The sequence below is a fragment of the Carettochelys insculpta genome, chromosome 6 (assembly GCF_033958435.1).
Source record: "Carettochelys insculpta isolate YL-2023 chromosome 6, ASM3395843v1, whole genome shotgun sequence".
In the NCBI taxonomy this organism is placed as follows: domain Eukaryota; kingdom Metazoa; phylum Chordata; order Testudines; family Carettochelyidae; genus Carettochelys; species Carettochelys insculpta.
The window spans coordinates 69,654,139-69,670,586 of NC_134142.1; the positions used below are offsets into that span (position 1 = coordinate 69,654,139).

A 16,448-nucleotide genomic window follows, 5' to 3' on the forward strand; every position below is an offset into this window, starting at 1 on the left:
ATCTGTAGATTAGACACAATAATACCAGCCTCCCTAACAGTCACATTGCATCAGACTCACCAAGGAGAGAGTAAATATCTTCCTCGCCTGCCTGCCATTTAGCCTGAGTAGGGGGAGAGAAGCTAACTTTTGTTCTTCTATCATCTTTTATTAGGAGGATCTCAAAGCAGTCTGTGTCTGTACAGCATGCAGCACAACAGGCTCCTGACACTGGACTAGAGTTCCTGGGATCTATAACAATAATGTCTACATTAGCCCCAGAACTTCGAAAGGGGCATGTAGTGAGTCAGTATGGCCTCCTGCAGACCCGGAGGCAGGGGAGACCATGCAGAGGCCCTGGTGGGCGGGGCTGGAGCCAGGAGACCAGAGGCCCGCCCCTCAGAGGGCGGGGCCAAGAGCTAGAAGAGCCAAAGGCGGGACTCAGGACCCATTTGGGCCTGGGCCTCCGAGTAGGGAGGACGTGCCTGCACGAGCTCCGCAGCACCAAAGGGAGAGGGCCTGCTGCCGCCCAGCCAGGCCGGAGGAGCAAGCCCCCAGAGGCTCCAAGCAATCCCGGGTCCATGTGCCCCAAGGGGACTACCCGGACTTCCCAGACCTACCAGGACCTTCATGCCGGCGGAGACCCCCCGCCTTGGAAGAGGCCCCAGGAGCGGGCTGCCCCAGAGTCCCGGCGGATCCTTCCAGCACTCAGATCCAGGATCGCCTCGGGTCTCCTGTATTACCGCCGCCCGACTACCCTAATGACATTGTTATGGACGACTGGCCGGAGCCCCCGAAGGTGGATGACCTGGAGGAGACCGACCTAGGGAGACTCCTTGACCAGATGGACTGGGACCTTCCGCCAGCAGAGGCTGAGGTAGGAAGTGGCCCGGGGAACGACGCTCACGAACCAATGGCAGTGTGTTGTGGTCTGGATCCCCACTGCCGGGGTTGCATGTGAGCGACCCCCCGGGCCGGGTCGCAGTGGAGTGGGAGGGCCTGCGACCCCCTACCCCACCTCCTGGACAGGACCAGCCTGTGCTGGGCCTGCGCTTAAGCCCTTGTGTTGCTGCCCTGCCCCAAACTGAGGGCTGGGCTTGCGTTTAAACCCTTGGGTTGCTGCCCTGCCCCAAACTGAGGGCTGGGCTTGCGTTTAAACCCTTGGGTTGCTGCCCCGCCCCAAACTAAGGGCTGTGTCCAGAACTGTGTTAGTACTTGGGGACTGCTGCCCTACCCGGGACTGAGGGCCGGGCCTAGAGTTGTACTATTACCTGGGAACTGCTGCCCTGCCCTGGACTGAGGGCCGGGCCTAGAACTGTACTATTACCTGTGAACTGCTGCCCTGCCCTGGACTGAGGGCTGGGCCCAGAACTATATAACTCTTGTGAACTGCGGTTGAGGGCTGGGGCCTGTATGCTGTTGTAGCGGTGAGCCGCTGACCACCTGAACTGAGTACGGGCTGGTGCTCTAACCCCCTTTTTGCTGCCGCCCGCCCTAGGCCAAGGGGCTGGGCGTCTCTGGACTTGTTACAGGGCATGATAATGAACCTAATCAAAAGATGCTAATGAGACGCATCCATGAATATACAGCACCTCATTAGCATAACGGCAGTCACAGCATTTCAAAAGTGCCACTTTCGATGGCACATGGCTCGTTTACATGGCCACACGCTTTGAAATCCCCTTATTCCTATAAGCAAATAGGAAAAAGGGGATTTTGAAGCATGCGGGGCCCTTTCGAGAAGGGCCCCATGTACACGAGCCATGCGTGATTGAAAGCAGCACTTTCAAAATGCTGCGGCTGCCGTTATGCTAATGAGGCACTGCATATTCATGGCAGTGCCTCATTAGCATTTTTCAATTAGGTTCATTATCATGCCCTTTTGAAGTTCTGAGGCTAGTGTAGACATAGCCTAAGTGAGTCTCAAGGCCCATTATCCTTTGCTGAGAGGTAGCATTAATGAATGGTTAAAACCAGGGATTGGGAGGCAATAGCTGGGTTGTAGTCTCAGATCTGCTACTGACCACACCTCAGTCCCCCCACTTTTTTTGTGTTTAAAAAAAAAAAAGGTGTTTCTCAGATGGAAGCATCCTCTACGTAAGTGCAGAATAGGCCATTGATATACACACCACCACTCAGGCAGTAGATTCCCCATCATACCGCTCCCCTTCACCGCCAGGAAAAAACTATTACACTTCAGTAAACTGGGTCATTGTAGCTCAGAACATATTCGCTACAGCCACATGCTATCTATGCATGCAATATGTTGGACCTGCTAATTATGATCCCACTTCAGGGAAGTACTTAAGCTCAGGTTTAAATCCCATTGATGTAGATAAGACAGAAGCATGCACTTAATGTGTGGTACCTATGAAGGGCTTGCCTGACTTGTAGAGAGCAGAGGCTGTCACCCTTACAGGTTTCGTTGTTAACAACTGTTGTTTTTCTACCCACTCACAGATTTTTGAAAGTTTCCCTTTGGGATAGACTAGCCATCATCAAATTATCTACCACTAGCAGGTCCCTGACCAATGCAGGGTTTTAAGGAATGTATTTGCATACCTGAAAACGAAAGGATGTTGTGCTCTGAGCAATTTACTTCTTTTATGGGCACTTGATAAACCTACTTCAGGTAATCAAATTCACTAGGCTGTCTATGAATAATTTCAGCTGCTGGAGGGAAAATAAGAGGATCCAGTTATTAAGCAATGCAATAAACTGAAAGGAAACACTGAATCTGGGAAAGCTTCCCTGCCTCTGGTGGGAGGGAGAGCAGGACTAGCTTCTGAACTTTAGCTCCTATGTGACGTGAGTTTGGGAGTCCAGAGCAAAAGGATGCCAAACCCAGACCGGGAAGCCCTGGCATGACATGCTGGCTCAGACGGAGGTTAGGAGAAGGGACTGCCAATATCCCATCCCTCACAAGAATCTAAAGGCAGATTTGAAAATCCTAGTACCAAGACCTAGAACGGGTAGAAGCCAGGTGTTCTACTCTGTTGGAACTGCTGCACATTTTCCAGTCCAAACAAGGGAACAAAGGCTAGCAATGGAATAAGCTTCCTGCAAACACCAAGATTTGGAATAATTCTTTGTTTTGGGTCAGCTGAAGCATTTCATTTCAATAAAATCAAAAGGTTCCACTGCCACTTCAGCCTTATGAAAACCACCTGTCCTAGCAAAGCAAAGGGTGGCACTGGGCAGAGAAAATTGAGCGCTGCTCCTCAAAGAAAATAAAGGGGGGGAACACACCTGGATAGCGTTCAAACGCCCTTTCACGGGTTCCCCCAAACAAAGCTCAGACAGGCAGCAGACACGGCTGTGCAGGTCACCGCTGCCCCGTTTCCTCGCGGAAGAGAAGGCGTTAATAGGGCGCGTTGTGCAGCCGGCTCAACAGAGGAGCCCGGCCGGGGCAGCGCTTTGCAGCGTAGCGCACGGGAATCTGTCCGTGCCCCTCATCTCAAGCAGCTCCAGCTCAATGCAAAACACCCACCGCGCCGCCTGCCCCAGCCCGGCCTTTGGCGGCCGCGTGGACAAGGGGCGGGATGGTGCTGAGAGCCACCGAACGAACGTGCGACCCCTGGACGCGAGAATCCCCCCTCCCCCCCCAGCCCCGCTGGCGGACGCGGCAGGTGCCCGGCCGGATCTCCTGTGCGCCGCCGCGGTCCGCTCAGCCGGTTGGGGCGCGGGGGCAGGCTCCTGCCCTTCGCCGGGCTGCAGCGCCTGCCAGACGCCCCACGCGGACGCCGCTCCCAGGAGAGGGCGACGGGGCCCGAGCGGGTGCTACAGCAGCAGCCCGCTCCCGGCTGGCCCCGGCTCCCCCCACCCCAGCCTATCTGCGCTGCAGACAGCGGCTCCCTCCCGCCGCGCGCCCTGCCCCCCGGCCGGCCGGGGCCAGCCCGCTCCCCCTCGCCTCCCGCGGCCGCCGCGCCCGGAGCCCGTTTTGTTCCGGGGTAAGCGGCTCCCTCCGCCGGCAGGAAGCGCCAGCCCCAGCGGCCGGGCACCCGCATCCCAGCCCGGCTCAGCATCCGGCGGCACCTACCCGGGCGGCGCAGGGGGCGGGGAGCGCTCGGCCTGGGCCTGGATCCGGGTCCGGTTCCGGCTCCTGCCTCTCTCTCCCTCCGCTCAGCCGCGCATGGTGGCCCTCGCCCGGCCGGGCGGCGGCTGGGCTCCGTGTGCCAGGGACACTCGCCCGTAGCATGGATGCGGTTGCGAACTGCACATGCTCGCTCCTGACAGGGGCCTGCTCCCGCAGCAGCCTTAACCCCTGCGCTGCCGGCCTACGCCAGCTCCCGCCGCGGGGAGACGCGCGCGGACCCGAGCGGAAAAGGCAGCTGCCTGCGGGCCTTCTCCCCTCCCCCCTCAGCTCTTCCGCGCCCAGCCGCTGGCGCCTTCCGGGGTGACCTCCCAGCCGCACTTCTCCCCCGTTTACCCGGGAAGTTCGTACGCGAAGGCTTCGCATCCTCAGTAGCTGAGCTGCAGCCGCCGGTGGGGACCAGCTGGGGGGCGGTTAGGAGCTGCTGGGCCTCCTCCCCACTCAGGCTTCTGGGCCCCCCAAGGCAGGTGACTGGCTGCCTGGGGATGCTTCGGGGTCCTGGTGCTACATGCTGTGGTTGCCATGAGGGGCCTTGCAGGAAGAATAGCTCCTCCCTGTCCCCTCATCAGTATTCCAGTGAGGACATAAGCTCCTGGCTTGCCAAGGCCACAATGTGGGCCGCGAGCCCAAAACAAAGGGTACAGAGGTAGAAGAGAGCACCTGGGTAACTCAGTCTTGTTCAGGCCTCAGTCATTCCCTCTAGCTGCTTAAGCAATCTCACCAGAACAGGTTCTAGGCCTTCTATTGAATGGCCACTGTAGTACAGCATCTACCACCATTTTCCCCCTCATGAGGGTACATGTTTCATAGAATTGGAAGGGACCTCAGGTGGTCATGAAGTCCAGTCCCCTGCCTTTTTAGGCAGGACCAAGCACTGTCCCTTTCTTAACATATTTGCCCCAGAGCCCCAAATGGCCTACCTGAAGGATTGAACTCATAACCCTGGGTTTAGCAGCCCCTTTAAGAACTTCTGCTTCGGTGTCTCATCAGCTTCTCAGGCCCAACGCCTTTCATTTGCTCTTTCCCAGATGAACAACAGAGTTAGTCAAAAACAGAACTCCAAAGACCTAAAAACAAACACAGTATCATCAGCTCCTCATAACCTCCTAGTTCCTGAACTTCCCCAGGTTACTGCAGCCCTGCTGTTTCTGGTAGTCTCAGCTAAACTATGCGCTCCTACAGCCTTTTATACTTGACTCATGAGTGGATGTTTTTCCTAAAAGGTATGCTGTATTTCAAACTGTAATGAGTTTAGAGAAGTCCTGTTCCCTGTGTTATTTAGGAGGTGAGACTACAATGACTGTGCTCCCCTCTGACCTCTGGACAATGCTGGGAGCACAAAGTTAAAGTATCTGATTGAGAAAGAAGATCTCTATAACTATTTTTATGTCTCTACATTCTGATGGCAGTAATGTATAGCCACAGGAGCAAGGCAACATCAGGTTTGTGCTGGATAGAGGGATGTTCTTTAATGAGGGACCATCAAGATTCTGCCACAATGGAGTGTCTATCAAAGACAGCTTCTTTAGCCCAGAAGCGTCAGGACCAGCAAGTACTCAGCACCAGACAGATATCAGCCAATAACCCCAGATTGGACTGGAGAAGAATATTGCGTTATTAGGCTCTCATCACTTGGATAGCTCTATGTACAGTCTGTCAGAGTCACCTGACCACATCAATTTCTCTACAATAACAAGGTATGAAAAACATGGAACATTTTAATGGGGAAATAAAATTTAACATACAGCTAGTTATAACTCAGTGTCTGACCTTTGCAAGATGGGATATTATTGCTATCATTAGCATATGGTGGTTGATTAAAAAAGTTTTTGAATAAATTTCAAGAGAGCTGAAAAAGAGGTTGCTTAGATATTACAGAGGTGCACCTTACATGTCTAGCAGATAATAGATTAGTAAGAAAGAGGGCAGCAACCTGATACATATATTACAATTTATTATTAAGTATTATTTTTCAGAAAATATCCAAGACCATTTGAGGGCATGATAAGAAAAGGAGAATGCCCTGTGGTACTGGAGAGGTGAGGGAAAGAACAGTGAGGATTTGAGGCATACTACAGTTAAGTGAGAGAGGGAGAGCTGCGTAGGAGGGGCTCAGCTTTAGGCTAAGGAGAGAGTGAAAGGAAACAGTGGGAGAGGAGGAGATAAAGGGGGTGAGGGCCATAATGAGCGGGTAACAGCAGGAGGATGAACTCCGAGGAATGGAGGCATTACACTTCTGATAATGCCTCTCACACTTCCACTCTTTCATTGGCAGCCATGCATGCTTCATGGGATCAGAGCTTGAGAAGGTCTGAGATGTTAGGATGTTGGAGGAGGACAGAGCATGGAACTGTCTATTTTTTGTTACAGTAGCACTATCTCTAACAGAACTGACGGGCAGATGTCTGGTTGAGTCAAGAGAGTTTGCAGCTGAACTAACTACTTGAGAGTCCCTTCCCTGGCTGGTTTTAGACAGCCACTGGGATCCAGCCATAGTTACTTTGTAATGGCACAACCCTATTAGTCTTTTAATTGTCTGAAGGCTCTTTTAGGGGAGGTAAGTTCTGAATTTCTGATTAATTTTTTTCCTTTTGTAACTATACTTAGTCTTTCTGAATTTGCCCTTATATGTTTGAGCTGTTCTTTTGTACACCTTATTAGCAATTCATCCATGTTTCCATTTTTGTAGTATTCCTTTTGGATTTTCAAGTCTTTAAAGAATTCTGATGGAGCCATATTGCCCTGTTACTACTTTTCCTATCTTCCCTTCAGCCTGGGAGAGTTTGCTGTTGTGCCTTTAATATTGTCTCTTTTGAGAAACTGCCAGATCGTCTGGACTCTTTCTGTCTCTTACAGTTTATGTCTACACAGCAGCCTTATTTCAAAATAAGCTATTCTGGAATAGATATTCTGGAATAATTTATTTTGAAATAACACAGGCCGTTTCTACACATGCCACTTTCAAAGAAAGTGGCATGCTAATAAATGGCCTGAAATATGCTAATGAGGCATGGATGCAAATTCCCTGCACCTCATTAGCATAAGGTCATGTGATTTGGAGTCCGGAAGACGTTCTTCTGGACTCCAAAACTCCATTTAGAAGCGTGGCCCCCAGGGGGTGTTCTGGAAGGAAGTTCTTCTTCTGGAGGCCCCTTCTTTTCAAAACTTTTCAGGAAGAAGGGTCCTCCGGAAGAAGAACTTCCTTCTGGAAGACCCCCTGGGGGGCTGCCCTTCTAAATAGCGTTTTGGAGTCCGGAAGAGCGTCTTCTGGACTCCGAATCATGTGACCTTATGCTAATGAGGCATGGGAAATTTGCATCTGTGCGTCATTAGCCTATTTTGGGCCGTTTATTAGCATGCCACTTTTGAAGAAAGTGGCATGTGTAGAAACGGCCACAGCTACATGCAAAATGCATTTCGAAATAGCACGTAGTATTTTCAAAAGAGGCATGCAAATGAGGAAATCAAAAATGCAAATGAGGTGCAGATTTACACAGCTGGCACCTCTTTTGTATATTCTCCTTCAAAAGAGCTTCTTTTGGAAGAAAAAAAGAAGTGTAGACGCAGCTTTTACAAAAAGTAAATCCCATCTTCGAAAGAACCCTTCTTCCCAAAAAAAAAAAAAAAAAAACGGGTAGGAAGGTTTCTTTCAAAGATGGGGTTTACTTTTGAAAGAGCCACGTCTACACTACTTTTTTCTTTCAAAAGAAGAACATGCAAATGAGGTGCCAGATATGTAAATCTGCACCTTATTTGCATTTTACATTTCCCTCATTTGTGTGCCTCTTTCAAAGGAGGAATGCAAGTGAAGACACAGCCCAAAAGTGTTCTTTCAAAAATAAATCAAAAGAATGTGGCGCTCTTTTTGAAATTACTCTTCCTTTCGAAAGCTTCTTTCAAAAGAAAATGTGTGTCGATGCTCCCCAGGGCCCTTCATTCGAAAGAACAGTCTTTATTTTCGATCCCTGGCCCATTCTTTCAAAAAACCGGTGGCTGTGTGGACGCTCTCTTTTGAAAGAGCAGATCACTCTTTTGATCCACTTTTTGTGTGTGGACGCACTCTTGAAAGAAGTTTTTTCGGAAGAGATCTTCTGGAAGAGCTTCTTTCGAAACATCTCTTTAGTGTAGACGTAGCCAAAATGAGGTTTACCAATGTCAAAATAATCGCTATTTCTAAATAACTATGCTTTGTAGACCTACCCTTAGATTTTCTTGCCATGCTTTACCTACCAATTCTCTGAGTGTTGTTATTATTATTATTATTATTATTATTATTATTATTACTATATAATCATCTTTTCAGAAGTTTATTGTTCTCATTCTTCTGCTTATCACCCTTTCCTTAGATTCGTGAAATCTGTCAGTTCATGATCACTTCAAGCCAACTGACTTCATCTTTCAGATTTGCAGCCAATTCCTCCTTGTTATTCGAGAATACAAAAAAAAAAAAGACTTTGCATTTGTTTGAACTTTAAATGAAAACAAAAGATTTCCTTGTTTCTGTTTTGGATTTATTGCTGAGCAACAGAAAAGCAAATATACTTTGAAATTACAGATATTGCAGGGATTGGTGGTAGCTCTATTTTCTGTTATTTTTCAGAGGTTTAACAAAATGCAAACATTACTTTTGAGATGAGTTGGTATGGTTGCTGAAAGGGTCATTCTGCAAGCCAAAATTCAATTCAGTGCAGTTATCTATTTTGAGAGGCAGTATGGCACAGCGGATCAGGCACCAGAATTCAGCACATCTCAGTTCTGTCTCCAGGCTTCATGTGCTTGTGCCTCTGTTTTCCTATCCATAAAATGTGACTTTTGTCCATTGTAAAGGGCTTTGAGATCCATGGATATAAGGCACCGCATAAGAGGGTTTGAGGAGTTTTCTGTAACAGCCATCACTACAGTGTTTCCTAGGAGTTAGAGCAGAAAATTGGGCATCAAAATACCTGACTCTTCTACTGATTCATTAATGACTCTGATCTAGGTCAGGAAAATGAGAGACTGACAGATAAAGTGAGTTTTCCAAGATCGCCCAAGGCATCAGTCATAGAGCTGGGATAACTATAGCAAGTAAATAGTGTACGATATTATTCTGTATGAGACAAAGAGATATAGGAAGGCTGTTCAAAGCTAAGCACTGCAGCTTGACTCTTGCATTTTTGATGTTGAATACTCCCAATGAACAGCTCATTAATAAACCACAGACTAAGAATGATTTGAATAATGAATACATCTGTGACAAATGGAAGCTGCTCATGTCACAAACAATTCTGAAGCAGCTAAGTTTATCAGATATATTATTTACAACAAATTATTAACTTATCTTTTCTTCATTTTGCCTTTTCTCCTGCAGTTTCTCTTGCTGATGAGATTCTTTACTTTCTCACTTAAACCATTATGTGGAGTTGCTAACAGCTCCACCCTACAGGGGCATGAGGAAATTCATGTACACAGATATGATGGGAGTGCTTTAGGATGAAAGTCATAACAAGACAGATTTTTAGAGGTATTTAGGCTATATCTACACTAGAGAGTCTTGTTGACAAAACTGACAGTCAATCAACAGAACTTGGCGCTTCTGTCGACAGTGTTCTGCCATTCCCCCATCATGCAGAACACCTCTGTTGACAGAGATCTGTTGACAGAAAGTCAGTGTGGATGTTCCAGGGAGCCTTCTGTTGGCAGACAGGGCTTGTGGGACACTGTCTGAGGTACTTACAGTTGGCTATCTTGTCAAGAGCAGATTGCTTTTTCGATCTGCTTTGCAATCTGGCCACAATCTGTTGACAGAAGTTTGGTCAGAAGATATATTCCAACAGTAACTTCTGTCGAAAGATCAGTGTAGACATGGCCTTAGAGGCCTCAAGATGCAGATAAATGCCTAGTGAGATTTTCAAAAGTTGTCTAATGCCTACTGAAATTAAAGTGAATAAGAAGCTAAGGCACTTTTGAAAATTCCATTAGGAACCTATCTGCATCTCTGGGTACTCAATGACCATTAGAAATCTGACCCACGATGACTACAAGATGTTTTCCATTCCTAGTGTGAGTATCAACTTTCATTCAACAGTCCGTTCATTTTTTACAACTCAAACTCTGCAAGTTTTCTCTCAGTATATGTGCACATCCAGTCTTCTCCACACAAGAAGCATGTGTGTGTCACAATCAAGGAAAGAAATCTCTGCAAGGAGGAACAAGGGAAAGTAGAGGTATGGTTACTCAATGAAGAACAGGTCACAGCTTGAATAGTGACAGAGAGATAGCCGTATTAGTCCGTATTCTATCAAAACAAAAAAGCAGTCAAGTAGCATTTTAAACACTAACGAAACAATTTATTAGATGATGAGCTTTCGTGGGACAGACCCACTTCTTCAGATCATGATGATGATCTGTAGAAGTGGGTCTGTCCCACAAAAGCTCATCACCTAATAAATTATTTTGTTAGTCTTTAAAGTGTTACATGACTGCTTTTTTCTTTTGATAGGTTACAGCTTGTGTGATGAGACCTTGATATTGCAAAGTCTATTATAATGATCTACCAGGCAATGTGACCATCTGCTGAGCTAAGACAAATAATTGCTCTGTGGACTTTGTCAATACTCTGGTCTTTCCCATTAGTTACCTGAGTACATTTAATTCATTTCATTATCATTAAGTGGCTCTCAAGAACAGAACAAATTGAATATTGTATGTTTAGCTCATCGTCCACAGCTCATTAAATCCTAATAATTAACAATAACTTTCTCTTCCACATCACCATACACCCAAGGATCTCAGAGACGCATTGCATGTAAGGCCTGAAGGGACCATTAGATCTTCTACTCCAGGGGTGGAGAACCCCAGGCCTGCAGTACAGATCCATCCCACAGCTTTCCTGGATCCAGCCCTTCAGGCTTGGGGCTCCCCACCGCAGTGGGGTGCAGGGCCCCGAGCCTCACAATCCAGAGTCAGGCAAGGTGAGGCCAGATTTGGCCCATGGGTTCTAGCTGGCAGGGACAGGAAGTGGCTGCTGCTGACAGTCCCCCACTCCCAGTTGGGGAATGGCAGTGCAGCCCTGCATGTAGAGACTTACCCGCTGCTGCTCTGATTGCCTGGAATGTTGGCCAAGCAGAGCAGCTGGGGTTGTGCCTGGGAGTGACAGGAGAACTGCTCCGGGTAAGCACCCCCATTGCCCAGACCCTGCAATCCCAGACCCCCTGCCCTCACCCCACTGCTCTTTTGCCCCCCTCCTACCCACAGGTCCGCCAGTAGATCATTTCTGCTCTTTTTCCCACTCAGTCTCCCTTTCTCCCTGTTTCTGCACCCCTCTCCTGCCCAGACCCCCAATCCACTGTACACCCCTTCCCGTGGCCCCTTACTCCGGTTTACTTCCTGGCACCCCTCTCCCACAGTGAATCCCTCATTTTGGACTCCACCCCAGAGCCTAAGGAGGGCCACAAAATCTACTAGCTCTGGCCCTGCTAGGATCTGGGACTGGCGTGTGAGGGGAAATTAGGGGAGTGTCCCTTTTTTGTTTGTTTTCAGTCGGGGACCATGTCAGTGAGGTGGTTTCATGGTGTTTTTTTTTTTTTTGGGTTTACTACTTCTCTCGTGTGTGGCCTCCAACTGTTTTTTCTGTGGGTTATTGGCCCCCAACCCAAAAAAGGTTTCCCAGCTCCAATTCTAGTCTGACCTTCTGCAAGTCACAGGCCGTTAAATTTCACCTACTTATCTCTGTATTAGGTCCAATAACTTGTATTTCACAAAAGCATATCTTCCTAAAAGACACTGGCTGTGCCTATACTACCTCCCCACTTCGAAGGGAAGATGGTAAGTAGGGTGCTGGGAGTTTATTAATGAAGTTCTGCGGTGCATATGCAGCACTTCATTAAGCAAATCCCCGCCCCCTGCGACAACTTCGAAGTTTTAAACTTCAAAGTACTGGCTTGCGTCTAGCTGCAGCTCACCTGCCGGTACTTCGACGTGCCCGGGGTACTTTGAAGTCCCTTTACTCCTCAAAATTTTGCAGCTAGACACAATCGAGTACGTTGCCGCTGGGGGGGAATTTGCTTAATGAGGTGCTGCATATGCAGTGCAGCACTTCATTAATGAACTGCCAACACCCTACTTACCATCCTCCCTTCGAAGTAGGGAGGTAGTGTAGACAAGCCCACTGAGTCTTGATTTGAAGCTATCAGGAGAGGAAGAGTTTTTTGAAAGGGGGACATAAGAACATAAGAATGGCCATACTAGGTCAGACCAAAGGTCCATCCAGCCCAGTATCCCGTCTGCCAACAGTGGCCAATGCCAGGTGCCCCAGAGAAGGAGAACAGAAGACAACGATCAAGTGATTTATCTCCTGCCATCCATCTCCTGCCCCTGTACTGAAGGCTAGGGCACCATACTTTACCCCTGGCTAATAGCCATTTATGGACCTAACCTGCAAAAATTTATCGAGCTCTTTTTTAAACCCTAATAGAGTCCTGGCCTTCACAGCCTCCTCCGGCAAGGAGTTCCACAGGTTGACTGTGCGCTGTGTGAAGAAAAATTTCCTTTTATTAGTTTTGAACCTACTACCCATCAATTTCATTTGGTGTCCCCTAGTTCTTGTATTATGGGAAAAGGTAAATAATTTTTCTATGTTCACTTTCTCCACACCATTCATGATTTTATATACCTCTATCATATCACCCCTCAATTGCCTCTTTTCCAGACTGAAAAGTCCCAGTCCCTCTAGCCTCTCCCCATATGGGACCCGTTCCAAACCCCAAATCATCTTAGCCACCCTTTTCTGAACCTTTTCTAATGCCAATATATCTTTTTTGAGGTGAGGAGACCACATCTGCATGCAGTATTCAAGATGTGGGCGTACCATAGTTTTATATAGGGGAAGTATGATATCTTTTGTCTTATTATATATACCTTTTTTAATAATTCCTAACATCCTATTTGCTTTACGAACTGCCGCTGCACACTGCTGTACTCAGTATTCCAGTACTGTTCTTACCAATGTAGTGTATAGAGGTAAGATCACCTCACTTCTCCTGCTCACTACTTCTTTGCTTATACATCCATGGATTGCTCTCACCTGGAGCTAGGTGGGAATTTTTTAAAGAATTTTTTTTTGTTTTGTTTTTTCATTAGAAAACACTGATTCATCTAATCCAGCAAATTTTGTGGGAGGATAATGTTTTGATGAACTGGCTGCTGAAGAGTGGTGAACTTCTGAGGTCTGTGGCCCCACAGCAGTCCCTGGCACGTTGATAGCCATGGGACAGGAACCAATGGCTCTCAGAGTCCACTGCTCCAGGGAAGCCAAGCTGTGCAGTATTATGTCAAGGTATGGGACCTTTGGATTTATACAATCTCGAAGTTCTGAGAACTCCAGAGGAAGCTGGGGATCAAAATGAAATGAAAATTGGAGCAGTTTTCAGAACTTCCTATCTGCAGAAAATTTCAAAATTTCTGGTTCAGAACAAAAGCTTTTCTGAAGTGTCAGAATTTCCCAGAGAATGGAAATTTTGGAGTTTCAACCAGTTACAGAATTACACTAGGAGCTCATGTTCAGGTGCTTCTCCACTATGAGCCCTGAATCCTTTTCAGAGTCACCTGCTTTCCAGGGTTTTGTTCCCCATTCTGTATATTGGATCTGTACTCATTGTTCCTCGATGAATGACCTTGCATTTTCTCTGTTACAATGTATTTGGTTCGAATTGGCCCAGCTATGCAAGCAAGCCAGATCACTTCATATGGCTGCCCTGTCCTCATCATTACTAACCACTCCACCAATCTTTGTTATCCTTCCCACATTTATCAGAAGTGATTCTCACAACAGCCCTGTGAAGTAGATATGCATTAATATGCCCATTATTCAAGCAGATAAACCAAAGCACAGAGAAGTTTGTCCAAGGTCAAACAACCAATCAGAGGCAAAACTGGGAATAAAACTCAGGAGTCTTGACTCACAGTCCTCTAATTAGACCATGCTTCTCACTGAGGGTAATAAAAAGATGTCTAACACATTACTGTAGTGTTGTCTTCTCTTTATACTGTGCACTAGGGCAGCTAGCCATCTTCTTTCCCCAAATATTTAAAATCTCCTCTATTCCCAATGCCTCTGTCCTATGATTTGAGGAAGGCGAAATGACCAAGGCTGTGGTGCCTGATGGACGGCCTGACAGTAGAGCTGATCTATTCCAGCATAGCTGTACTCTCACCTCATGTTAGTTAAATCTGCTTTCAAGTCATTTTCATAGTACAAGAATAATCTTTCTTGGAAGGAAGCCTGAAACTTTCTGTTTGTATAAGCAATTCTGGCCATTCTTAAACCAGATAGGAAAAATAATTTTGGTAAAGGACTGTTTTAATTCCCAAATGGATGAAGAAAAGCCACTAAGGTTGGAGCTGCCACCTGACAAAACTCTTGAGTCCCCAAAGAAGGCGGTCTCAGAATCTGAGTGAGACAACCGCAGTGAAGAGACCCATGATGTAGAGAGTCACTGTACAAGAAGGTTCCCAGGGGAATTTATTGCTGTCCAGAGTTTCAGCTCTTGTGCAAAGAATGGGATCTCTCTTGCTGTGATCCAGGACATACTGTGAGGTCTCAATTCACAGAGATGCCTGCGATCAAAGAGAGTAAAAATGAAACCCTTGTGCTCTGAGGTGGGAGATGGGACAGGCCATCATAATCAGGAGCAGAGAAACATATCTAAGTTCTGGGTTTTAGTTAGCCATCTATACAAACACGTACATACAAAAATATAATAGTACATCATTATATTCACCTCTGCCCATTCAGGCCCCAGCTCACCACATTCTTGCAAAATAGATGAAGCTTTGGTAGCGGACTGTCATGCTAGTCAAAGAACTTCAAAGTCCAGATTCTTTTTCTGAGAACACCCTGCCAGGAGACTTGTCCAATTTAAATCACAGAACTGTGGGCTTCGGCACCTCAGACTGAACACAAGTGTTGTGGTGGCATCATGTGAAGAGAGAAGCAGTCTTTCAGGCAAAAAGAAACGCTTGAGAGCTACATAGCGCAAAATCAGCATCTTAGTCTTCACCAGAAATCACCTGAAAGATAGTGCAGTGCATACCCCAGTGTGCATGTGCCGCGTGCTGTCTGCGAAAACTACCACTAAATGGAGGGGTAGCCAGCCACATGTGCAGCTCTAAGCTCCAAGGCAGTCTCAGGGTGACAAAGGCATTGGACACAGCAATGAGGTCTGCATCCAAAAGGATGGTGTGCAGCCTTTCACCAAACCCAGACGAAATACACCATCTTAGCCACTGCTGGCATATAAGATCCATAGAATACAAAGCTGAGGAACAAATGTAAGCTCTCTCAGGCAGAAGATGTAATACATTCTCCACGATGCCATCCGATTGGTTCCCCAGTCATCAAGATTTACTTCAGTAAATCCTGGCTAGGCACATAGTCACTTAATTGTACCATCTGACACTAATCCAGTAGATATAGGCTGGGTCTACACTAGAAAGTTTTGTCGACAGAAGGGGCCACAGGGAGCATCTACACACTTAAAGCATTCTGTCAACAGAGTCTTGACAGAACTCTCTATTTTCCCCAACGGTATTAGCCCTCAAAAATTTGAGGCATAACAATCTCTGGACAGAGTACTGTTGACAATAGTGCAGTGTAGCCATTTCTGCCAACAGAGACAGGGTTCCGGTTGTCATTCCGCTTTCTGGCATCAGAGGGGAGTTGTCTGTTGACAGACCTAGCTGTGTGTAGATTCAATCTGTTGATGTGTGCTTCTAGTGTAGACATAGCAATAGAGAGCTGGGTGACACTCATATCTACGTTTCATGTCTGCACTCCATTTTTTTTTTTTTGAATAATGATTGTACCAAATAGTGAAAGGAATTTCTAAACTATAAACACCAACCAGATTCTGGAGGCTCTGTAGCGCCAGAATCCCTCTTCAATTCTGTCTTGGCCTAGAGGCAACAACCTTACCACAAGATGTTTATTTGAGAGTGATGTAGTTGGGATCTCATGCTGTGTTTAGGGAGAGCTTTCAAGTCTCTGTAGTAAAAGTAATTGCTGTATAACAAATTCACAGTCATGGTGAGTTTGAAGGCTACAGCAGGGACAGAACTTATGTCTTTCTGCTCCTATGTCTCTACCATTTGACCTAAAGAAAAATCTCAATAAGTTGTAATCAGTCAGGGCCTCTGACACATAGTTGAGAATGCAACAGTGTATACTTACACACAGCCGAAATAATACAGTAGAACCTCATTGATGTGGGGACTGAGAATTACTGAATTCTGTGAGTTACTGAATCAACACTATAATAAGGAAAAACAATGCATCACAAAATGACAAGAGTAGTGGAGGTTTTGTTATTTATGATAGTTCATAATAGTCTATGAAATG

General features: G+C 46.8%; 1 protein-coding gene across 3 annotated transcripts in view; it reads right to left on the reverse strand.

The window, feature by feature from the left end:
* The window catches only part of TMEM229B (transmembrane protein 229B), a 193,545-nt gene that overhangs the window by 74,206 nt on the left and 102,891 nt on the right, over positions 1 to 16,448 (reverse strand). Inside the window, exon 1 of one of the 3 annotated variants that reach the window (XR_012645978.1) lies at positions 4,019 to 4,156. The exons of 1 other annotated variant lie outside the window; for it this stretch is intronic. Coding sequence is in view for 1 of the 2 variants with exons in the window: in XM_074997207.1 (XP_074853308.1) it covers positions 4,019 to 4,177 (159 nt within the window). In the remaining variant the exon portion in view is untranslated. Of the gene's footprint in view, positions 1 to 4,018; positions 4,183 to 16,448 lie in introns of those variants that run through there. One more of the 3 variants, XM_074997207.1, reaches the window with a different exon arrangement.